Source organism: Penicillium riverlandense, assembly GCF_028828495.1.
Source record: "Penicillium riverlandense strain IBT 135883 chromosome Unknown utg000011l_segment0_segment0, whole genome shotgun sequence".
Classification (NCBI taxonomy): Eukaryota; Fungi; Ascomycota; class Eurotiomycetes; order Eurotiales; family Aspergillaceae; genus Penicillium; species Penicillium riverlandense.
In genome coordinates this window covers 1,181,135-1,203,750 of record NW_026643201.1, presented here as the reverse complement: position 1 = coordinate 1,203,750, position 22,616 = coordinate 1,181,135, and the positions used below count along the sequence as shown (strand labels likewise).

At 49.4% G+C, this 22,616-nt stretch overlaps 11 protein-coding genes across 11 annotated transcripts; 6 read left to right on the top strand and 5 right to left on the bottom strand.

Annotated features, from left to right (window-relative positions):
• Positions 1-478: 478 nt before the first annotated feature.
• N7474_011185 (uncharacterized protein) lies at positions 479-1,406 on the bottom strand (the record flags this gene model as incomplete). The annotated part of the gene is made up of 2 exons (XM_057202595.1): positions 479-1,118; positions 1,171-1,406. The coding sequence occupies 2 exons, from the start codon at positions 1,404-1,406 to the stop codon at positions 479-481; spliced, it is 876 nt and encodes a 291-aa protein (XP_057047879.1).
• A 647-nt stretch (positions 1,407-2,053) lies between these two features.
• On the bottom strand, positions 2,054-3,344 carry N7474_011184 (uncharacterized protein; the record flags this gene model as incomplete). The annotated part of the gene is made up of 4 exons (XM_057202594.1): positions 2,054-2,480; positions 2,561-3,005; positions 3,061-3,097; positions 3,150-3,344. The coding sequence occupies 4 exons, from the start codon at positions 3,342-3,344 to the stop codon at positions 2,054-2,056; spliced, it is 1,104 nt and encodes a 367-aa protein (XP_057047878.1).
• A 1,336-nt stretch (positions 3,345-4,680) lies between these two features.
• On the top strand, positions 4,681-6,103 carry N7474_011183 (putative MFS monocarboxylate transporter; the record flags this gene model as incomplete). The annotated part of the gene is made up of 2 exons (XM_057202593.1): positions 4,681-4,751; positions 4,801-6,103. The coding sequence occupies 2 exons, from the start codon at positions 4,681-4,683 to the stop codon at positions 6,101-6,103; spliced, it is 1,374 nt and encodes a 457-aa protein (XP_057047877.1).
• Positions 6,104-6,651: 548 nt separating this feature from the next.
• On the top strand, positions 6,652-7,465 carry N7474_011182 (alpha/beta hydrolase; the record flags this gene model as incomplete). The annotated part of the gene is made up of 2 exons (XM_057202592.1): positions 6,652-7,065; positions 7,127-7,465. 2 exons carry the CDS (start codon positions 6,652-6,654, stop codon positions 7,463-7,465), a joined length of 753 nt encoding a protein of 250 aa, XP_057047876.1.
• Positions 7,466-7,989: 524 nt separating this feature from the next.
• Positions 7,990-10,196, bottom strand: N7474_011181 (fungal specific transcription factor domain-containing protein; the record flags this gene model as incomplete). Its single annotated transcript, XM_057202591.1, has 3 exons — positions 7,990-8,186; positions 8,241-9,557; positions 9,695-10,196. The coding sequence occupies 3 exons, from the start codon at positions 10,194-10,196 to the stop codon at positions 7,990-7,992; spliced, it is 2,016 nt and encodes a 671-aa protein (XP_057047875.1).
• Positions 10,197-12,356: 2,160 nt separating this feature from the next.
• N7474_011180 (alpha/beta fold hydrolase) lies at positions 12,357-13,262 on the top strand (the record flags this gene model as incomplete). The annotated part of the gene is made up of 2 exons (XM_057202590.1): positions 12,357-12,615; positions 12,706-13,262. 2 exons carry the CDS (start codon positions 12,357-12,359, stop codon positions 13,260-13,262), a joined length of 816 nt encoding a protein of 271 aa, XP_057047874.1.
• A 197-nt stretch (positions 13,263-13,459) lies between these two features.
• Positions 13,460-14,505, bottom strand: N7474_011179 (NAD(P)-dependent oxidoreductase; the record flags this gene model as incomplete). The annotated part of the gene is made up of 2 exons (XM_057202589.1): positions 13,460-13,791; positions 13,863-14,505. 2 exons carry the CDS (start codon positions 14,503-14,505, stop codon positions 13,460-13,462), a joined length of 975 nt encoding a protein of 324 aa, XP_057047873.1.
• A 576-nt stretch (positions 14,506-15,081) lies between these two features.
• On the top strand, positions 15,082-16,521 carry N7474_011178 (metal-dependent hydrolase family protein; the record flags this gene model as incomplete). The annotated part of the gene is made up of 1 exon (XM_057202588.1): positions 15,082-16,521. One exon carries the CDS (start codon positions 15,082-15,084, stop codon positions 16,519-16,521), a length of 1,440 nt encoding a protein of 479 aa, XP_057047872.1.
• A 420-nt stretch (positions 16,522-16,941) lies between these two features.
• Positions 16,942-18,612, bottom strand: N7474_011177 (sugar porter family MFS transporter; the record flags this gene model as incomplete). Its single annotated transcript, XM_057202587.1, has 3 exons — positions 16,942-17,248; positions 17,281-18,451; positions 18,510-18,612. 3 exons carry the CDS (start codon positions 18,610-18,612, stop codon positions 16,942-16,944), a joined length of 1,581 nt encoding a protein of 526 aa, XP_057047871.1.
• A 584-nt stretch (positions 18,613-19,196) lies between these two features.
• N7474_011176 (sugar phosphate isomerase/epimerase family protein) lies at positions 19,197-20,258 on the top strand (the record flags this gene model as incomplete). Its single annotated transcript, XM_057202586.1, has 1 exon — positions 19,197-20,258. One exon carries the CDS (start codon positions 19,197-19,199, stop codon positions 20,256-20,258), a length of 1,062 nt encoding a protein of 353 aa, XP_057047870.1.
• Positions 20,259-20,636: 378 nt separating this feature from the next.
• Positions 20,637-22,451, top strand: sit1 (putative siderochrome-iron transporter Sit1; the record flags this gene model as incomplete). Its single annotated transcript, XM_057202585.1, has 1 exon — positions 20,637-22,451. The coding sequence occupies one exon, from the start codon at positions 20,637-20,639 to the stop codon at positions 22,449-22,451; it is 1,815 nt and encodes a 604-aa protein (XP_057047869.1).
• Positions 22,452-22,616: the final 165 nt, after the last annotated feature.

Sequence of the window (22,616 nt, the reverse complement as noted above, 5' to 3'; positions counted from 1 at the left end):
GCCGCGAGCTGGGGCTAAGACTCTATCGTGCATTGGCAGTGCAGCGTGATCGCCCGGCGCGCCCTCGGCTCGGTTATTCATGGCGGGGAGATCGTAGGGGGGCATCATAGCCTAGGGGAAGCCTGGTTCACATAGAGGCTCCTTGGATCACTTGATCTACCAAAAAAAAAAAAAAAAAAAGGGTCATAAATTAGGGGTTGGTCGGAGCCGGACCCTACGATATGTATTGCTGTCGGTCGCTCATATTTGGTGTCCTAGTTCGTTCCCCAAATCATTTCAGGTTGGACCCCCAATAGATTCCTCGGTTTTCTAGACCCCCTCTCATTCGCTCCAAACGGCACCTGCCTTGAAGCAAATTCCGTGATGTTGGAGCTACACAGCCTGACCAGGATAATACGCTGCACACTTAGAGCAAATTTACCATTGCAGATGCCAATAATAAAGAATGGTGCACATTGGGTATCATTAAAAACAGTAATCATGTAAGACAAATCGGTGATACGTTAGGGAGCACGTCACTCAGATGTGAACCAGTCACCCCCGGGTCCTCCGGCGACGCCAGATAGAAGATGTCAGAGTAGGAATGCGTCGAGCAGTCGGTATCGGAAATGTCATCTCCCGTAACAACAACCGTCACGCGGCGAGAGACAATTCGATCTTGATCCCAGTGGGTCAGGTATCCTTTCTCCCGGAGGGGAGCCAGGTGAGAAATGAGAAGATGGTACAATTCAGGGAGCGGAGATTTGGCATCCAAGATGAGAAAGAATGGCTGAGTTGAATCATCGGACGGATCAGCAGCCGTCAGAGGAGCTTGTGGGTTATCGTTGGGGGTTTCATCGACGAGCCGGGTCAAAAGCGGGTTGAGACTTAGCCGCTGCAGGGCATCCTCTGTGTTGCGACTCGAGGTGGGAGCTCCAATCTTCAGCACGTCTTCGTCTAACCAGAGCGCGGTATTAAGGCCGTCGCATCCAGCAGCGAGAGATCGCGACAGGGCGTTTGGCCGCGTATCCGGACGCGGGAAAATGCATGCATTAGGATAGCTGCGTGGATGTACCCCCGCCACTGTGGGCTGCGGGAATATAGCACCGGCGAGCGCGCGGAGACCCCCGTATGCAGCACTGTCAAGGAGTCAGCAGGCAAGCGACATGGCTTGCAAACGCAAAGACGTACAAGGATGCCAAAATCAGGCAAACCGCGCGAAGCGAGTGCTCCTTCCAGCGCAATCGGAACGATTTGAAGCCGTTTCTCACCACCGGTCCGAGGCCCGGGATACATTGAGTCGGGTATGAGCGCAGTGGATGGTCATCGAGTAACCACGGCTGGTATTCTTGGAGTGATCCCGCAGTGAGCAGCTCTTCCTTGGACAGCTCGCCCCTGGGGAGTATCAGGCTGGACGATGCAGCCATCGCGACCGAGACCAACGAACAAGGTCAGGATTGAGTCGCGCGCGGATGGGGATGCTTCAAGCTGACACGGAAAACTTTGAGAGAAAGAGAACATGGCGCACATAGCTCCGAGCGAACGGGAGTATATAAGTGGGAAAATTGACGTGACCGCCTCTGAGGAGATGGCTGTATGGCGCGATTGGGTGCAGGTGGTGGTGAGAGCACGCCATCAAGATTGGCGATTGCGGATGATCGTCAGACCCAGTCGGGCCTGCGGAATGATCCTGTCATGAGGCCCTCGTGGGTTTTCGGAGAAGAATCATTTCGATTCTAGGAATCTAGGGATATACCCGTGTGCTTCGATGCCACTTGCATTTTTTTTGAAGCCCGAAACTGGTTGATGGTCATGGTGTCCGCCAAGGCCAACAGGATGTGGTCAAGAGGGACTCCGATCACCCAATTGTCTCTCGAGCAATCAGAGCTTGAGCCCAGACACCATTGAGCTGTGGCGGGATCCACTCCGCTAATGATCGGGAGCTTTCCCTTCTTCAAGGGTCTCACCGCGGGGTTCAGGAGTGGACACGATATGCAGCTCCTAAGCACGCAAGCCGGATGGCCCGATTAGGAAAAGTCCTCCCATTGATTAGATGATGTATTCTATGTACAGATCACGCCCAAGTAATAGTCACTTCTTCCTTGATCTGGATCCGCGCATGCGGGGACACCATCTGCTCCCTGCTCTCTCTCGTGCATAGAGTTCCCGCCGGCCAGCCGGGGAAATGCGTCAACTCGACTTCATCTTGCGATAATGCACTGTCAACCGGCGGCGATTTACCTTTCTCGCGCTTGATGCGCCAGATGCCTGACCCCTCGGGACCGCAATCCTCTTTCTTTCTGGAGACGTTTTTGCGAGGCACCAGGGTTGCCCACCAGCGACGGAAGATCGGTGAGAATGTCGGGAGGCAAGCGCAGACAATTCCAATAAACGGTTCGACGCACGACCAGACGAAGACGGGTGCGATGCTCCATGACGGATCGTCCGAATGTGTGTTTTTGTTCAACACGACAATCCGTACGATACCTGCGACACAGACACTGAGGGCTTTTAGTTAGGTCTTCACGCATTCTCGAAGGAGGAAGAAGATATTAAAAAAAAAAAAAAAAAAAAAACTTACAAACCACCCAGGAACAAGATCCCAATGACTGCTGCTCTTTGGCTCCGCGGCATTTGCAGATTCCAAATAATCGGCACTGGCACGCAAAGGATTATAAGGTCAATCAACACGGCCATGACGCCGTTGATCAGGAAGAACTCCGGGACGTTAATACAGCTGCCCTCTGCTGCGTAATTCGTATGCTGCAACCAAAAATATGCGATTGGGCGACACGCCGCTACCATGGTGATGACAACAGAGACAAAGTAGCCGGCAATAATAGACAGAGTGATCCACAGAGAGTATTGCAGGTTGAAGATCCGATGGTAGAACATGATAATCGACGCTTTAGTGCAGCTGACTGTCGTGGCGTAGATCATGACATGGGCAAAGAGTAGTCTCCAGACAACGATAAACTCATGGTTTGTGAGGGCTTGGATATGCCATCCGTTCTTATATTGAACGCCTATGGTTTAATCGGTTAGTATCGCCTGTCAATAGACCAAAGAATGCATGCTTACTGATCAAAACACATATTCCAGTTCCATAGGCAAAGACCTATAAACTGGAGTTAGTTTTTGATTTAATTCCCTGAAAATGATATACTCACTAGCGCAGCAAATACCAAGTAGTCATCAATCCCAAAGTGAGCCTGTGAGGCACTGGTGCGGGTATATATACGCAGAATGACAGCCAGTGTCCCCACGATCATCAGTGTGATGACAGCCCCCAGCATCTCCGAGTTTTGATTATCGGCAAGGTTGACCCCGGGGGGCGCAGGCCCGAAGTCCCCTGTAGCTAACATTGTCGAAACGAGTGCATGGGGAACCGAAAGCGCCTCATGAGTAAATGACCCGGGGACCGGTCCATTTAAAGGTTGTAGGAGTTTAATATGAAAGCCGCGTGGGAGAAGGGGTCCAAACTTTCGATGGGGCAAGCTAAGCTACATTATGGATCAATGGTTTGACACTATTATGACCGCAAAGTTATGCCTTCGAATAGATGGATTCATTTGCCATAAGCCAGATCACTACTGGATCGAGACATTCTGATCGGAGGAGACGCCGGTTTTGTCGAGAGTTTGATAAAAAACTATAAGAAAGTTGACAGCGCACACGAAATGCATCTTGACAGGTCCCGAATGGGAACGACTGTGGAGAGTGGCTGATAACGGCTGAATCCGACCCATGGATCTGGTGGTCATGGCCCGAGAAAGGGCCCAGGGACCACCATCTAGATGAAGTGCTGGTGGGCCCGATTTCATCTATACAATTCTTTTGGCAAATTAATTACCTGGAGGCAAGGAATGTGGACAGCCTTCAGTTTCAGCAATATTCAAAGCGGGTATTCTGCCGGATTCATGTCCCCAGGCCAATCACCTAGGGAAAGACAGGGTCTTCAAAAGTCTAGAACCAGCATCACCGCATCAAGCACTACTTAAAGTCTGCACCGAATTTCTCGTCGCTCTTTCTGTGTTGAATAATGACATAATGCAGACTGCCTTGCTCTACTTGGAATAGACGCCGAGAAGCCTATGCCCTGAAAGAGTTCGCATCGAATATTTTGGAGTTCTCTCCCTTTCTTCCTTTCACTCGCTCATCCCATGAGAACCGTTTCTAGACTTTCTAGAATGGTAAACGGCGTTCCCCTAGATGCTCCCCGTCTCCCACAGAGGTAATATCTTATACTCATACGTTCTTAAAGAAGGCGTATTTCAGTCGCGTGTACTGGGCAATTTGAGCTACATAATATGCTATGCACATAACCTGTTGAACAAAAACTCCCGGACTCTAATACGTCATATTCATTTGCGACATCACTCGTCTTGGTGGTTGATCTAGTAACTTAGCTCCATCGCTGCTCGATTGGGTTTCGGGATTGCCAGTGGGGTGATCCGACATTCCAGAAAAAGATCCAGCTTCTTCGTTCTACCGTCTGGCCACAGACTCTCGCTGTAAATGTCGTACATGGTTTTACTCAGCAACACCACTCGAAAAAAACATCCATATACTCCGACAAGGGCGTTTTCGGGATTGATGGTCTCCATTAGCCGAGAGTCCCCGCAACACCCTGAGTCAGTCAGACCCGCAAAGCTTGACTTGAACTCATAATGAACCTGGGATTGTCTATTCTCTCACATCATGGATAACGATCTGGAGCCAATGCAGCTGGCCGATGGCCAATCTGCTCAGCGCAGTTTATGGGATCGTCTGTATGTTCAGGGAACGCTCTATCCGCCACCACCAGACTGACCATTCCAGACAACCATCACTTATTGTGGCTTCATCAACTGCGCTCGTATTCACAGGATGTGGCATCAATTTCGCGTTTGGTGTGTACCAAGACCTATATGACTCCATGGCGAAAGAACCCGGCACGCCGTTCACGGGTGCCACGCCGGCGCAGATTGACCTGATCGGCACACTCGCCATCGCCCTGATGACCCTGGGGGCGCCTTTCTCGACTGCCTGGACGAAGCGATACTCCCCACGCACAGTCATCTGGGCCGGTGCCCTGGTTTTCGTCGTCTCGCACTGTCTCGCCAGTGTCAGCCAGGCTCTGTGGCAGTTCACCCTCACCCAGGGCCTGCTTTTGGGCTTCGGCACCTGCCTTACATACATGCCCTCTGTCACCGTGGCACCGACCTGGTTTTCGCACCATCGCGGTCTCGCAATGGGGATTATCCTTGCAGGCACCGGTGTTGGTGGTGTCGCGTGGCCACTCGCTTTTCGCTCGCTGATCGTCCGCGTCGGATTCCGTAACACTTTACGCATTACGGGTGCCATCTCTTTTACTTTGATCGCGATCTCAGGTTTTTTTGTCAAGTGGCCTGCCAGTCAAATAACACGGCTTCAAGCCGAGAATGCCGCATCCTCGCGCTCATCGGGCATTCTCCAAATCCCACTGGCTGACTGGCGCGTTGTGCGGACTCGCAAGTTTGGAGCGCATGCATTGGGCGCTGCCCTGCAGTCTGCTGCTTACTATACACCGGTGTTTTTCTTTGCGTCGTTTGCCCGTACGCTAGGATACTCGTCCGCGACGTCAGCAAACTTCATTGCCATTTCAAATGCTGCCAATGCCCTGGGGAAGATTGTGATTGGACACGCCGCCGACCGCATGGGCCGCCTTAACACACTGTTTCTGACAACTATGTTCTCTGCTGTCTCCGTGTTGGCGCTGTGGTTGCCGGCCGCTTTGGTAACCACGCCCTCAAGTGGAAGCGCCCTGTTCATTGCATTCACGATCCTCTATGGCGTATTCGCCTCGGCATACGTGTCGCTATTCCCCACGAGTCTAGTCGAGCTCTTTGGCGTGCAAAATTTTGCTAGTGTCAACGGCGTGCTCTATATGGTGCGCGGCATGGCCACCCTGATAGGAACACCGATTGCCGGTGTTTTGATTCGGAGTAGCCATCACAAAACAGATCCACGCAGCTACGAGAACACTAGTATCCTGGTGGGAGTATTGCTGGTTGCGGCGACCCTAGCCACCGTTTGGGTGCGGATCGAGGCCAGTCTATCACTCGAGGGTGGACAATTACGTCGGAGGAAGTGGCTCATGTAGTTTCTGCGCTGGACATAGAAAACACTCCACTCGAAGCCTATAAAATATAAAATTGCTATCTGTACCTCACCCAAAAGACCCTTTCCCAAACAGAGAGTTTTAATGGAGTTATCAATTGCACCTAGTTGGCGGATATATCTCTGTGTTTGCTGCTGACTGTTGGATCATTGAGCTTAGTGTATAGATAGATTGATTGAACGGAATCCCCAGACTTGCGTGTTATACTCCGAAGGACAATGGTATAATAGCTCTCCTTATAATAGATTGCTGAGGTTAAAGATTGAATGCGCATGTTGAATAAGGAGGAATGAACTACGTATTTAATCGCCTCGGAGCATTCGTCCGGGGATGCCGCTTCTCCCGTTATATGGCCCCCACGGAAATAGAATTTTGGTCCGTGTGAGTGGGGCTTTCTAACTATCACGAGGCTGCAAATAGCCGTCCCAAAACTAAAAAATCCTGAATCCGTAGTATATATTGTTAGGCGTCTCGCCGCCAGTTGCGATCGAACTTGTGCTATTTTCTTATCCATACAATTGCTCACCACCATGTCAATCGAGAAGCCTACCGTCCTCCTCATTCCAGGTGCCTGGCACCAAGGAAGCACATTTGAGCCGGTAGCGAATATACTTCGAGCGCAAGGGTATCAAGCAGAAACTATAACCTTACCTTCTGCGGGTGGACCAGCATCAACCACTGCCTATGATGACGCCGATCATATCCGGAAAGCATATCTTGACGACCTCGTTGCCCAGGGCAAGGAAGTTATCATTGTCATGCACTCATACGGTGGCATTCCTGGGACAGAGAGTGTAAAGGGCTTGGCACGGAAAGATCTCATCGCGAAAGGGAAAAAGGGAGGGGTTATCAGCCTTATATATCAATCGGCTTTCCTGGTTCCCGCTGGAGCAAGTGTCGAGTCATTTTTGCCTGGCGGATTAGATCGCTATATGACAACAGACGTAAGTTCTAGGAGAGATATCATCTCTTTCTCTGAGGAGCGAGTTCTGACCTATCTTACAGGGAGAGAAAATGTATCCCAAGGACCCCAGGGAAAAGTTCTATAGCGACATGGACGATGAAACTGCTTCGAAGTATCTGGCTGCAATAGTGCCCCATGCCCCGGAAACTATGCGGACCCCACTAACGTACGCGGCCTACCATGATGTGCCTACCAACTACATTTTTTGTACTCGGGACGCGGGCTTCCCACTTTTTGCGCAACAGAGGATAGCTGCTATCCCCGGAGAAGGGGTTGTACGCCCGTACACTGTTGACGGGGGGCATTTTGCCATGTTGAGTCAGCCGCAGGCCGTAGCTGATGTGATTCACGATGTTGCAATGAGAGCTGCTGCTGTTTGATTTTGTTGTTACGTTCTATTGTGAAGCAAAAGGTGATCTCTCCTCTCGTTGAAATATAGATGATAACTCGCCGCCGTCTGGTGTAAATTGATTTATCAAAGAGCCTGCTTGACTATACTGTCCAGTGATCAAGCCCGCACTCCGAGGTTCCATAATTGTAAACTCATCAGTATCCAAGACTAGTTTGACGAATGCGCCGATGGGCTAGGCCAGAAGTGGACTTGTGTAATCAGAGTCAACGTTCATCAAAATTGGCAGCTCCTCCTCCCGACTTTGTTAATGATGACATCAAAATCCTTAATCACACTAGCAAGACCATCCTGCATAGGGCCGTCATGTCGATCGCGTAAGCATTGTATAGTGCATTCGCAAGCCTGAGGGCGGCTATGTCGATTTTCTCCATCCACTCAAGGTAGGGAGGAAAGTTTCCGGGTGGCTTAGCGGAAATTGGATCAAGAGCGCTCGGCCCATAAAGCTCGAAGTTTCGCTAGAACATCAAGAGGGACAATATGTCATCCCTTCAACTAATTTCGCAAGATATCCTGAGGATAGGCGAAATCCATTCCCATCATCATCCAAGTACAGTCATCCCGCACGTTGTCTGGCAACCATCGAAGTGGCGTATCGACGGGGAAACCTTCATTGGTCTGCATTGGTGGTGATTCGTTGGATAATATTGTCTCGTTTGGATCCGTGCCCAACTGGTTTGACTCGTATATAGCTGGAAGGCTCAGAAAATGATTAGATAGTCCGTTTAAACAGGTTAAATTCCTACCCGTGCTGTTGACCGGATTTTGGTATTGGGCGTGAGGCGCCAGAAATGACGGCCTGCTATTGACAGGAAGCGATGGAGGTACTGCCAGTTGGGGCGCTCTTTGCTGTTGACGTGGCTCATGATTCGAAGTCTGAGGTGAGCCTAGGGAATGTGGAGTTTTGGATCCTCCGTTCCTCCTCTCTTCACTATGGACTTTACTCGTCGCCTGGTTGTCGTTGCGCAGGCATTGTTCGATGATTTCGACGCATTTAAGAGTGGATGGAGTGCTATGAGCATTTCGCAAAACCTCCATGCTGAAGGCCAATCTAGCATTAGCAGCTTCTGCTTCTTCACCTTCACACTGTTTGAGATCCAAGATATTGATTGTGGCACCGACGAAAACAGTATATGTCTCGAGGTACGTGAGGACTCTGAAACCAAATCGTCGGACATGTAGTGTTAGCAGGCGGTCAATCATCTCCGCAGCTTTTGTTGCCGTTGCCCTCGCGGACGAATCTTGGGTTCGATATGGGCGACAGAGTAAAATAATGGTAGCATGATAGAGAAGGTTGAGGAGAAGAATATGGAGAGGAGGGCATGATATGATCCGGTCATTTTTAGCGATGTATAGATGAGAGGGGAGCTCTTTGGACCAGTCTTCGAGTTTACCCATGATCCGATCTAAATAGCCGTTCAGATGACTTCCGGCGTGATGTGGTCGGGAATACAATGTGTCCAGCACGTCATCTATTATGATGCAAAGAGTGCAATAGGCGGAAAATCGACTGTTGGTGTATGACCTTTGGGATATGCACCCTACATCTGAAGGAATTGAGGAGCGAAAATGAGGGGACCAGGTTTCGTTTTCTGGTTCTTCGTCAAGCCAGGTCTCCGGGCTAGGAACGGGCATCGTTTCATGTATGGTTGGCGCTCGACCAAGACACAGACTCATAGTCTTATCCCAAGTATAGCAACTCCAAAAGATCTGTTGGCGAAGGGCTAGATCTTCCAGTGAAAACTGGCCCTCAAGGTGGCTTAGGGATTTTGGATGGATATGGATTCCGAGATCGCGCATCATACGGAATGCCATGCCTGAGAACAGCCATCCTTGAGATGTTCGTCCTGCAGCGCATTCTCTTGCTGATAGAATTAATAACCCTTGTAAAGTCGGAATGGACGATCCACGATCAATCTCTTCTGCTAGCTCGTTGAGTGCCTTTTTGGCAAAATATGCGCTGAGATCGGACGCGTCTTGCCGATCTGAGAAACGAGCGGCTTGGGCCAGCGTGCAGTTGAGAAGGAAGACTGTCACATACGGCCCTGAATGTATAAGGTCACCTGATTGCCAAATTATCAGTTGTGATGTAGTTGATTTTTTTAGAGATCGGGGGAAGTGAGCTGACGCATAAATATTTTCCGACATAGAACCAGATGGAGATGATGCGGCCAGCACCAGTACACATCCAAAAGCTCACTGACTAGCTCCTGAGAGATATCTGTTGTGAATATAGATCCCCAATCTGTTTGTGGACTTGTTCCTGGAGATGGATCTTTGTGGATAGCGGATCGGTATCGTATAGCCTCAGATAGTCCTCTCTCCGCAGCGCCGGATTCGCAGATCTGCGCCGGATGTAGGTGATAGTGACTGGTACGCCCATAAAAATAGATACGTCCATCTTCCCCAACAGTTGTTTCATTGAGTAGCTCCGTGACTTCATCCTCGGACGAGTCGTCGACCTCAACATTGGCAGCGGCCCGAGGGTCAGCTCTATCCTGGTGGGAATTCATATGTGAATTTGCCTGTGAGGCTCTCCGAGGTTTGTACGACGCGTTACTGTTGTTAAAGTACTCCTCTAAAAGCTGTGATTTCTCTTCGTTGGTGGCAGCATCGTGCAGCTGCTTCAATATTGCTTCCTGGGATTTCAGGCGATCTTGAAGACCTAGCGCATACGAGACAGAGGGAGCCCTAAACTCCATGCACTCCCAGCGTTAGCGAAAGGCCTCAAGACTTGAGTGTTTTATGGAAGACGAAAGAGTGGCTTGCGAGCGTTGGGGTTTATCAAAGTACTGACTTGTCAAAGTAACAGGTCTCGTTGTTTGCTAGGCATCGATCACAGGTAGGCAAATTTCCATTGCATCGAGCTTTGCGGCGTCTACAATTAGCACAGGCAAATCCATATTTGCGGGCCTGGCGGTTCCTCCTTCTTTGGGTGGTGGTGCGGCGCGCTATCAGACTGTCGTTGGGATTGGCTGGAGGCGTTGGATCCGACTGAGAGGCCATCACTGTGCGGATTGTGAATGCGATCCTTGATAGAAACAATCAACGTCTGCATAACCCTGGGTAGTATTTTGCCCGCCGTGGCACATTTGAGGAGCTGTGACTACGCAGCTCCACGAGCGGACTTAAGGCGTTTCCCCGCATTTTGTTCTCCGGAAAGTTTACCAGAATACACGCCTTTTGACAAAGACTCCGGTGGCGTGCAACCCGTATATTTTACTATACCCGGTCCACCACAATGATTCAAGGTGTGCACAAAGCTTCTAGGTTGCATATAACAACGATAGCGGATTGATGGTGAATGGCTGCGTCTCTATTCGACGGGGCCAAATGCGGGGATGTCTGTTCCTTGTGATCAAATGCCCCTGCGAGGACGGCGTCTTCCCAGGGTAGAGTAAAGGGCAAAATGCGGGGTCAATGAAATTAAGATCCTACCGGCTGATTGACGTCACAGTATGAGCGGCATCTCTCCGGAATTAGTGTCTGGAGAACGCAGAAGAGGGGGATTAGGGTGTGCAAGTATCGGGCGACCTGTATATGGGATATCACCAAGATGAGCGATCTGCAGAAAACAACACTTGAAATTGATAATTGATTGTCAGCAGTTGTGGAGCGAAAAAAAAGGGCTAGCACTGAACAGCTACTAACACGAGCACAATATTAATATCTGTTATCAGGGCGACGAAAACGCGGATCTTTTTGAGGAATTCGAGGTCAACGAAAATACCTACTGCTATGGCTGAAGACCAAAAAATTGACCAGACAGTCAAGTGGCTGCTGGGCTTCTATTCACAATTGTCAGAACTGAATGTTTCGACACTCAACATAGGCCTGCGCAAAGGACTGCGATTGTTGGCAGCCAAGAATATGTTGCAGTATACGGTATCTTCCTGCACCAAATTTCGATGGTCATATAATATTATTGACAGTCACTAACACATTACACTGTTCACTATAGCAAGATAACTTGGGCAATATCTACGTCAGCCGTGCAGGCCGCGATGCTGAGCTGGCGCCGATAGGTGTCTGCTTTCCGCTTGACGCATCCATATCTCCCACAGCATTTGAAGGAGCGCTAAGAACGTTTCTCTTGCTGCAGAATCGGAGCCTGGCTTGTGGTATCACTCTGATCGGGTGGTCATCTCCGGGAGGAACAATACTAGGACAGGAGGGGTGGCACAGTTTGGCCTCTGCGGACACTGTTTATTTGCGGCATGTCGATCTTTGCCAATTTTCTGCCATGCCTCGAGTTGACATGTTCAGCATGTCTGCGCTGTTTGAGATTGAAGAGTCCCAATCCCAGCCACTAAGGGTGTGCGGCAGTCCTGTTCTTGTTCAGAAAGCATTGGAGGCTGCCCAAGAAGAAGTCAAAAGCAACCCGCAGATATTGACTCCAGGCAGAGCTCCCAAAGTCAAGATCGAGGGTCCAGGAGCAGTGTCCATAGGGGCAAAGACAGTTGAAGTATATAATGAGTATGTAGTTGCTCTTTTTGATAATTTCGACTAAATTATACCGTTGTTATTCATAATCCATAAGGCCCATCACGTAAGGAGCATATGGTGGTGACCATCGCAAGGCGTCTGATTTATGCACCCATCAGAAGGATGATAAAATACTACTTGAGCGATAGCGTATGCTCTTTTGTCGACAGTGGTAGCTGCATCTCAAGTTCCCCTCTTTAGACGGAGAGTTTCCGGTGGTGCCCACCAACCTCATGGCCTTCTCCAATTATTCACATGATATTCAATTGAGCGAATTTAATGACATATAACAACGTTCATTGCTTTCCACTACTGAATTTCCATTCCCAAACCCATCCACAATCTACTAAGAATTTTCACACACAGCTTCATGAAATATGGCTTCATCAGTGAAGGCGACTGGTCAACTACAGAATGGCAATTTCTCTATATTCTATGAGCAAGAGGGAAGTCAGAATGGGCCGGCGATTCTGGGAATCCATGGACTAGGCGGTACCACCAACTTTTATCAACCGATTGTCTCATCATTTCAAGAGTACAATGTGGTTCGCTTTGACCTCGGTGGCCATGGTAGAAGTGCTCAAGATACAACAAATACCAAAACCAGCATTGAAACCTATGTGGAAGATGCCGAAGGTTAGTTCCGGTTTCTGGAGGAAATAGCTTCTTACGAAGGTGCACAATTCAGAAGATATATTCGCAATTGGCTAACTGTTTATTTCGCAGCTATAATAAGACGCTTTGGTTTGAAAGATGTTACAGTATTGGGGCACTCGCTAGGAGGCCTCATCGCTTTACACTTGGCGGCAAAACTCCCTGAGACGGTTACTCGTCTTGTTCTCTTCGGTCCAGTCAAGCCGCCACCCGAGGCTGGTCAGATTGGACTTCGAGCCCGAGCGAAAACTGTCCGCGATTCTGGAATGGTCGCAGTGGCCGATACCGTTATAGGAGCATCATTGTCTCCTGCAACACTCAAGGCTCGTCCAGAACTCGTTGGATTTGCCCGAGAGTTGCTTTCTCGACAGCAGCCGGAAGGTTACTCACTTGCTTGTGAAGCTCTTGCAGAGAGCTCCGAGCCAGACTGGAACAAGATCACTGCCAAAGTTGTCATTGTGGGTGGTTCTGATGATAAGGTCTCTTCACCGGCCACAGTGGAGTCGATCGCGTCGAACTTGACCGCGACGAAAAAGGAGGTCATATCATTTGAGGATGTGGGCCATTGGCATACTTTGGAAAATCCCACGGGATGCATTCAGGCGATAGAAAAGGCCTTTAAACTTTAAGAGATAGCCAAGCTTGGTCCATAAAACAATTTGGATATTGAATCTTACAATGGGTACTGAATAAATAATGTCATGTAGATTCTTCGCATTCGTTCCAATGGCGACGAACCCCATTTCCATATGGTACATATGCAGGTTTTTACTATGTACCGCAAAGTTCTAAGAAATAAAAGGAAACGGCTGACACGAGATGGCATTTACTTGCCATTGGCGCCATTCATCTCATCATTTGCCTGATGATCCAAGGAGAAGTCCTCTCCTTTAAAAGGCTTCAGCCCAGCAGTCACCCTCATGCCCGCAGCGCAAGAGCTCCAATCTAGACCAGGGCCGCCAATCGCTTTCGCTGTTGTCAAATGACTCCAAGCCTGATCAATGATGGGTGTAGGCGTTGAGGTCTCTGCTCCCAATCGGCGGATAAAATCTGCATCCTTCATGCCTCCGGGCAGAGTAAAACCTGTTTGGCCGCTGAAACTACCATCCCGAATCTTTTTCCCGTAATTCACCCAAGCCGGCGCTGGGAACCATTGCTCTGTGTATGTGATCAGTCCCTTATAACCTACTATGGAAATTGTGAAAAGTAGCAGACGGAGGAGCACTAACGAATGAAGTCGTAGAATAAGTTGACGTCAAAGCCGGTTTTCTCTGCTAGGGTGAAGCTCTCGGAAAGGAGTTCAATGGTTCCCAGTATGCAATTGTTACCGAGAATCTTCAACAATGCTCCGTCCGACGTCTTGGCGCCACAATCAATGACTCCTTTCCCCATTGCGGGCACAATGTACTCCTTGACTATCTCCCGTGTGTCGTCGTTGCCAGATATCGCAATCAGCAAGCCAGCCGCCTTCGCAGCCGCCGGAGGCCCGAACACTGGACACGACAAGAAGTGAACGCCGTGCTTCTGCGCCTCTTCATAGAGCACTTTTGACGTCGTTGGGAAAAGGGTTGAATGGTCGACATAGATGGCCTCGGCCTTGTTCGCGGCAAAAAGTTCTCTGTAGACCAACAGCGCCACTTCGTCGTTGGCCAAACAGCCATGGACGATATCGCAAGATAATGCGAGCTCTTTTAGTGAGCTGACAGCCTGACAATGGCCCTTCGACAGGGACTCGGCTTTCTCGGGAGTACGATTCCACACATGGACCTTGGGCAATCCGTGCTCTGCCGCGTAGGTCGACAGATTAACAGCCATATTGATGCCCATGTTACCCAGGCCAACAAAGCCAAAGGAATAAGACTTGGACGCCATTTCGAGGTTTGGTATCTGGCTACTTTTGCAAAGCGGAGTGAGGGATGGGTAAAATGAATGTGTTTCTTGTCCGTTGAGAAGGTGAAATATTGTTTGCTAAATATGTGACCCTCAGCGGCTCAGCCTACTAGTTCGTATTTTCGGCATGAGTTCATATCATTTCCAAGTCAAATCCAAGGGAATAGGATGGGTCCTCTGAAAGCCGGTATACCTCTTCGGTGGTGCAAAACAGTCCCCGCACCGGCATCTCTCCGCACAGTCCCAGCCCACGAATGACACCAAGGCAACCCCCTCAACTAGTTTAGATTACCCATGAATCGTAGTAATATCTAAATGGGTTCTAGTTGAATCCCAGTAAGCTTGGTTTGGCGAGAATCGCGGAGGCTTTTCTCCCAACCTGCAAAGTACACCGGCTTGTCCCCGCTTGCTCATCACGGGTTCCGTTGCCACCCCATGTTCAAGGTACATATATCAGAGAGGCACTGATAACCCCTCTGTAGGTTGACATATAACATTCGCCACGGCTGAGGGCCATTTTATCCGTGTATTCCAACCAAACAAAGAATCTCTTCGAGTATGACCTCTACGAACGGTGCAAACGGCAATGCCGTCCAACATTACAAACCCACGCCAGCCGATATTGAGATAAGCAACCACAAGCCCGATGATCACGCCAAAATACTGTTCAAGAATGTGAATATCTTGGATTCAACGGGAAGGGAACCATATCTCGGCGATGTTCTGATCGAGGGCGAACGCATTGTGCAGGTTGGAGAAATGGCGGAAAAGGTTCCCTCTCCAGACACTTTCATCATTGATGGGCAGGGTAAGAAAACACTCATGTCCGGACTATGTGATGCGCACACACACCTCAGCTGGAATAACTCCCCGACTCTCGATGGGCTCGTGAGTCTACCCCTCGAAGAGCATGTCCTACACACAGCGCTTTCCGCGAAAACTTATCTGGATTGCGGTTACACCATGTGTTTTGGAGCTGCCTCAGCACAGCCTAGACTGGACGTCTGTATCAAAGGCGCAATAAAGAAGGACATGATTCCTGGACCTCGCACCCTGTCCAACTCCCAAGAAATCTCGACAACCGGTGGTGCCATTGTCCCCAGCATCACCAAGTTTGCCGATGGAGTAGATGAGATGCGACGAGTCGTCCGAGAATTCCTAGCCCTTGGCATTGACAACATCAAGCTCAGCATGACGGGTGACTACATCCACGAATTCATGGGATCCGAGGAGACATACTTCACAATGGAAGAAACCAAGGCCGCCGTCGAAGAAGCCCACAATCGTGGTAAGCGTGTCTGTGCACATGCCAGAAGCAGCGAATCAATCAAGCTTTGCGCCAAAACTGGAGTGGACGTCATATACCATGCTTCTTTCGCCGACCAGGAAGGCCTAGATCTCTTGGAGCAAATCAAGGATCGTGTGTTTGTCGCTCCAGCGATCAACTTCCCTCTGACCTCGTGCACCGGCGAGGCAACTCCATACGGACTAACTCCTGAGATGGCGGCTAAGAAGGGACTCAAGCGCGAGGTTGAGGTCGCCTCTCGAGCTATGAATGAGATGCGGAAGAGGGGCATCAAGGTCCTTCCCGGGGGAGACTTTGGTTTTGCATGGTCCCCACACGGAACCTATGCCAGAGACCTAGCCCACTTTGTGAACCTATTTGGATTTTCTCCTATGGAGTCAATCATTGCGGCCACAGCCTGGGGTGGTGAGATAATGGGCCACCCTGAAGAGCTCGGAAAGGTGGTCCCGGGATACTACGCCGATCTGATTCTGATCGACGGTAATCCGCTTGAGGACATTGAGATCCTCCAGGATACGAACCGAATTCACACCATTGTCATCAATGGCCATATCCACAAGAACATTTCCGGAAATGGTCAACCGGCAAGGGTGATTAAGCCCACAATGTTGCCGGTGATGAGGGGTGATGGAACGGTCGACTGGAAGATGGAGGAGCGACTTGCAAATGCAGCCTTGGTATCGCATGCCTAAAGCAGACCCAAGTTTTATTTGATGTTAAACTTGCGTGTAATTTCCATTTCCATATTGCGTTTTCGATCATTTACAGAACGTCTCCGTTTGTTAGCGGCCTGGATTTATGCGCATCTTGACCTTGAAAATGATAACGAATGAAGATGCATACGCATATTTATTTGTATGCTGGTGATTAAATGGCATTCAGTAATTTAACAAATTAATATTGATCATATTTAGGTCTCTCAAAGCCACTGATAGCAGAAGGGCAACCGCTCTAGTGGAAACTTATTATTCTGAATCGATTTGGGCATGCTTTTAAGCAGACATATAAACCTCGGTCCTATACTATAGATGGCATTTGGTATCAGAATTTTAATGGACATGGTATGATTAGAGACAGAGCTAACTACTGGTAGATATATGTATTTCCAAAAATTACTCGCAGTGTTGAACTTCTGCTTTCTCCGACTCTTTACCGTCCAGCTCAATCTGGTCCTCCAGATGATACCGAGCGGGCCGTTTCACAGAGACTGCCTCATCGTAGCGGAAAACCAAAGGGTCATGGTTTTCGCGGAAAAATTTGTCGATATCTTCGAGGGTTCGATTCGATGTCTCTGGGTATAAGAAGTAGATAGTTGGAATAAAAACAGCATTGCAAACGGCCCAAATAATATAGAACCGCCATCGAATCGAGCTGATTCCTATGGGGGTAATTTGGACAACTATTCGCGTGATTAGACTTCTTGTTCAGTTCCAAAGAGCGGAAGGAATCACTTGCCCATAAAGTTAAAAGCCCAGCTTGTAGCAGTGCTGAGCGCAACCCCTTTGGTACGCATGGCCAAGGAATTGATTTCGGTTGGATAAAGATATGGTATTCCCTGCCATCCGATGGCGAAGAAGACATAATAGAGGAAGAAAAATGCAATTGATGCCTTGGCAGCTTCGGTCTGGTGGGTTTCACTGGGTAGTTCTTTGATTCGAATACAAATGCAGATCATAATATGGGAAAATGCTTGCCCTGCGGCGCCCACAATCATCATCTTTCGTCTACCCCAGCGCTCAATCAATGGGATGCCGAAGAAGCTCGCAATCAGATAGCTGATCGTATTCAGTGAGGTAATAAGTCGGGCCATGGTATTGGAGAGCCCCACAGAGGAGGTGAGTAGTGTAGGAAGATAATAACTGGTGACGTTGATACCAGTAAGTTCCTTCATAGCTAATGTGGCCATAGCAAGAATGAGTCGACGGGTGGCACATGTTCCAGAGTGCGAGCGAGTCCGGTTCAGCAAGATATCCAAGAAACTTGGCTCATTTTCCCTTTCGAACACGATTGCGCCCTCTATCCTCTGTGATTCTCTTGCCACATGGGGGTGGTCATAGTGAACAGCTTCAAGATCAGCAATAATTTGTTTAGCCTCGTCAACCCTCCCTTTGCTGATCAGCCAGCGGGGAGATTCTGGAAGCCATGGCGTGGTAGCCCATATTGTGAATAAAAAGATAAGTTGAAACGCGAGTGGGAATCTCCAAGCGAACGAGCCATTGACAAACGCCAGGCCGAAGTTCAGCCAATTACAAATTGAAAACCCAACAACACACATAATGAGCTGCAAGATTATGAGCTTGCCACGCATTTCTGCACTGGAGGTTTCACTCTGCCAAACTGGAGCTGTTGCACAGTTGAGTCCGTTTCCGAGCCCCGTAACAATGCGCCCGGCTATCATGACACTAATGGTAGAAGCAGCTGTTTGGAGACAGACACCTAGGATCATGATGCTTGTACCCAGCAATAGAGTCTTCTTTCGACCGAGTAGCCCTCCAATGAACAAAGTTAAAACGGCGCCAAAGAATGATCCAACATCGAACAACGCGGATATTGTTCCGATGAGACTGGGGTTATTGACGAGGCCAAGAGTAATCAAGAAGTTGTCAGATACAACCACGCCGCCTATACATGTTAATACATATCTGCAAATATATTGGGAAGTGATTTGCGTCGTTCTTACTGAAAACTCCTTGATCATACCCAAACAATGCCATATTCGTCGCACACGCCACAGTCAACCAAAAAGTGAGCCATCCCCCAGTCAAACCAAAGTAGGGCTTCATGATTTACAGCAACAAACAATGAGATAACGATGGGAAAAGTAGCACAGGGGATGGAAAGTTTAACAACGAACAAACGTAGGCCAAACCCCAGCGTTGGTTCTCTGAAATTCACCATGACTGCCTACATTGATATAGAGTCCATACAGACGGGATGATCCTTGACGCTTGGACACCCATTTACGGAGACATGCCGGCCCCTACAGCGGCGTCGTGAAGACGCCCCGCATTCGTCGAGGTCCCTCTACTTTCTCATCTGACCCGAGATCCAGGACCTACCAAGTACACCCGGTAGATTTGAATTACGACGAGTTCTTCACTCATAATAAAACTCTATATTCTCAGCAGGATTTGTATCTCGGACCTTGGAAATGGGCTTTTTTCTCGAAAGGTACGAGTGCGTATTACGTCATTGAATGGCGGGGAGTTTGACCAGCCTTGAATATAATTGCTTAAACCTAGCCGAATTCGAGCACTTGCTTGCGTTCAGATCATAACACTTATCATTAAAATCCTATCGAAGGATAGAACATTCTCGGAATATATCTCCTTGACACCCTTTCGCTTTCGTCTACCCAGACTGCCCCATGTCCAACTCCAGCGGCATCAATGGCCCGGCGATCTTTGTCGCGCAATACATCTCCGATGAAGCCCCATTTAACACCCTGGAAGGAATCGCCGAGTGGGCCGCAGGCCTCGGGTATAAGGGGATCCAGATCCCTGTTGATGAACGACTCATTGACATCCAGAGGGCCGCAGACGACTTATCATACTGTTCTGCGCTTCTGGAGACTCTCAAACGCTATGGCATCCAACTTACTGAGCTATCCACACATCTTCAAGGACAGCTCATTGCTGTTCATCCGGCCTATGATATTCTCTTCGACGGTTTTGCTCCACAAGACGTTCGCGGGGATCCCTCGCGGCGCGAAGCATGGGCACGCAATATCCTCTTTATGGCAGCAAAAGCATCAAAGAACTTGGGGTTGAGAGCTCATGCAACGTTTAGCGGAGCACTATTGTGGGCATACATGTATCCATGGCCACAGAGACCCCAGTCGTTGGTTGACAAAGGGTTCGACGAGCTCGCAGCGCGCTGGAAGCCGATTCTGGACGCATTTGATGAAGCAGGCGTTGACCTCTGCTATGAGATCCACCCAGGAGAGGATCTCCACGATGGAGTAACATTCGAACGGTTCCTGGAAGCCGTGAATGGTCATAAACGAGCTTGTATTCTCTACGACCCCAGTCACTTCGTTTTACAACAACTCGACTACCTCAGTTTTGTGGACATTTACCATGAACGCATTAAAATCTTCCATGTCAAAGACGCCGAGTTTGTTCCAAATGGTCGCCAAGGTGTTTATGGAGGATATGGCTCATGGACAGAACGGGCGGGGCGCTTCAGAGCTCTCGGAGATGGCCAAGTGCAATTCAAGGGGATTTTCACGCGACTAATCCAACATGGATATTGTGGATGGGCTGTGCTTGAGTCTGAATGTGCGTTTAAGGACAAGATGGTGTGCGCGGAGGAGGGTGCGCCATTTATAGCGAACCACATCTTTCCTCTTGCAAAAACAAGTTTCGATGATTTTGCTGGGTCCGGTATCAATGACTGTCAGGTTAGCCAGATACTAGGAATATCCTAGGTTAGAGGATATCGGATTAATTGATCATTCTACTCTGCATATAGAGGATATGTGGAATAATGTAGCCGACTCATTACCATATGTGAATCTGCTCGTCTTCTGACATGTTATCGAGAGTCATCTGACGCCTTCTCGCAGAGTACAGCATCTCCGTTTATCGGAGCGTGGATACGACATTACCGAGGGATCCAAGTGGGTCGCTCCCGTTTGGTCGGGGCCATCTTATCAGATCAAACATTTCCTCTTGTTGACAACTCTCACTGATCCATTATTTGCGGATGGCTTCACGCCCTCACTCATTTCACATACCCCTGCATTTGCATCCATGACTTAGCGCAGCACACCCGGCACCATCTCCCGTCGGACCGTACGACCATTATGACGAATCATGCCCCGCTGGGCCACGCCGCCAGCCAAACCCGCAATACTGTCCCCACCGAGACGTCCAGTTTCTCGCAAAACGGTTGGGATCGAAGTTATGGGACTATCACAGAAAATAATAACGATCACGTCACGCCGTCATTATTTGGCGCCAAGTCTCCAGGCGTCGCCCGTATCGAAGCCATCAACGCCCAGCTGACGAGGAGAGACCGCATTTTTATCTTTATCGGTATATTCCTGGTTGGATATGCCTACGGTCTCGATAGCCAAGTTCGATACGCATACCAGTCCCATGCGACGTCGAGCTTCGGCCAGCACTCCCTGCTCGCGGCGGTGAATGTGGTTCGCAGTGTCATCGCGGTCGCCGCTCACCCCGCAGCTGCAAGAATCGCCGATGTCTTTGGTCGGTTTGAGATTGTTGGCGTGTCGATGGCGTTCTATGTTGTTGGCACCATTATCGAAAGCAGTGCTTCATCCATTGAAATGTTTTGCCTTGGCACAGTGACCTACCAAATCGGGTACACAGGCATTCTGTTGCTCGTCGAGATCATTCTCTCGGACATCACCTCGATGCGGTCAAGGGTATTGTTCAGCTATCTGCCAGCCACGCCATACATCGTCAACACCTGGATCAGCGGCAGTATCACCTCCGCGGTACTGGCGCGAACATCCTGGAGATGGGGCATAGGCATGTGGGCAATTATTTATTCTGTGTGCTCACTGCCTCTTCTCTGGTCTTTATTCTATACTGGACGTCGAGCCCAAAAGAGCGGTGCACTGGATATGTACCCCAGTCCCATGCAGTTCCTTGGGATGCGTCGATTTGGCACAGATCTTTTTCACCAGTTGGACGTGATAGGAATCATTTTGATCATCCTCGCTTTTGGGTTTATTCTTGCGCCGCTGACCGTCGCCGGTGGAACGGCTTTGCATTGGCAGAAACCGTATATCACTGCCCCCCTCGCCGTGGGCTTACTGTGTATTCCTGCATTCATCCTCTGGGAGATGAAAGGCGCAAGACATCCATTGACGCCATTCCATCTGCTGAAGGATCGTGGTGTCTGGGCTGCGCTCGCCATACGATGTCTGTTGAATTTCTCCTGGTATCTCCAGGCTGACTACCTCTACACCGTCCTGATCGTGGCCTTTGATTTTACTGTCGCCGCCGCAACAAGAGTCCAATCCTTCTACTCATTCTTCGGTCTGATCAGCGGACTCATAACGGGCCTGGTTATCTACAAAGTGCGGAGACTGAAGTACTTCATTGTGGCCGGCACGTGTCTCTTCATGGCCGCATACGGCCTAGTCCTCCATTTCCGAGGTGGTGCCTCCGAAAGCTCCAAAGCAGGTGTCATTGGAGCCCAAGTCCTCTTGGGTCTGGCCGGCGGCTTCTTCGCATATCCCACCCAAGCATCCGTCCAAGCGGCCACAAAACACGAACACATGGCCGTTCTCACGGGGATCTACCTCGCGTCATATAACGTGGGAAGCGCACTGGGGACCTGTGTCTCCGGAGCAATCTGGACTCAGACGCTGTATCCAACGTTGAAAGAAAACCTCTCGTTCCAGTCCAACGCAACACTCGCAAAAGCGGTGTACGGGTCTCCGTTCGAGGTTGTTCCTTCCTATCCGATCGGGACGCCGGAGAGGAGTGGCATAATTGTGAGCTACAGACATGTTCAGAAGATTCTTTGCATAGCGGGTATTTGTCTTGCGGCGCCAATGATATTGTTGGCTTTTGTTCTGAGAGATCCACGGTTGTCGAAGGAGCAGAGCCAGCCTGATGCCGAGATAGATGCGAGAGATACATAGACGGTTGATTATTGCATGATGGTAGAATGATTGCACTTTTACAACTTATGAATTGAAGATAAATGCATTCTCAACTGGTTGGCAGTATTGCCTTTCCGTACTCGCTCTGTATATACAACACTAAAATCACAATATAAAACAATATGAACCGTCGTGAAAGGCCAA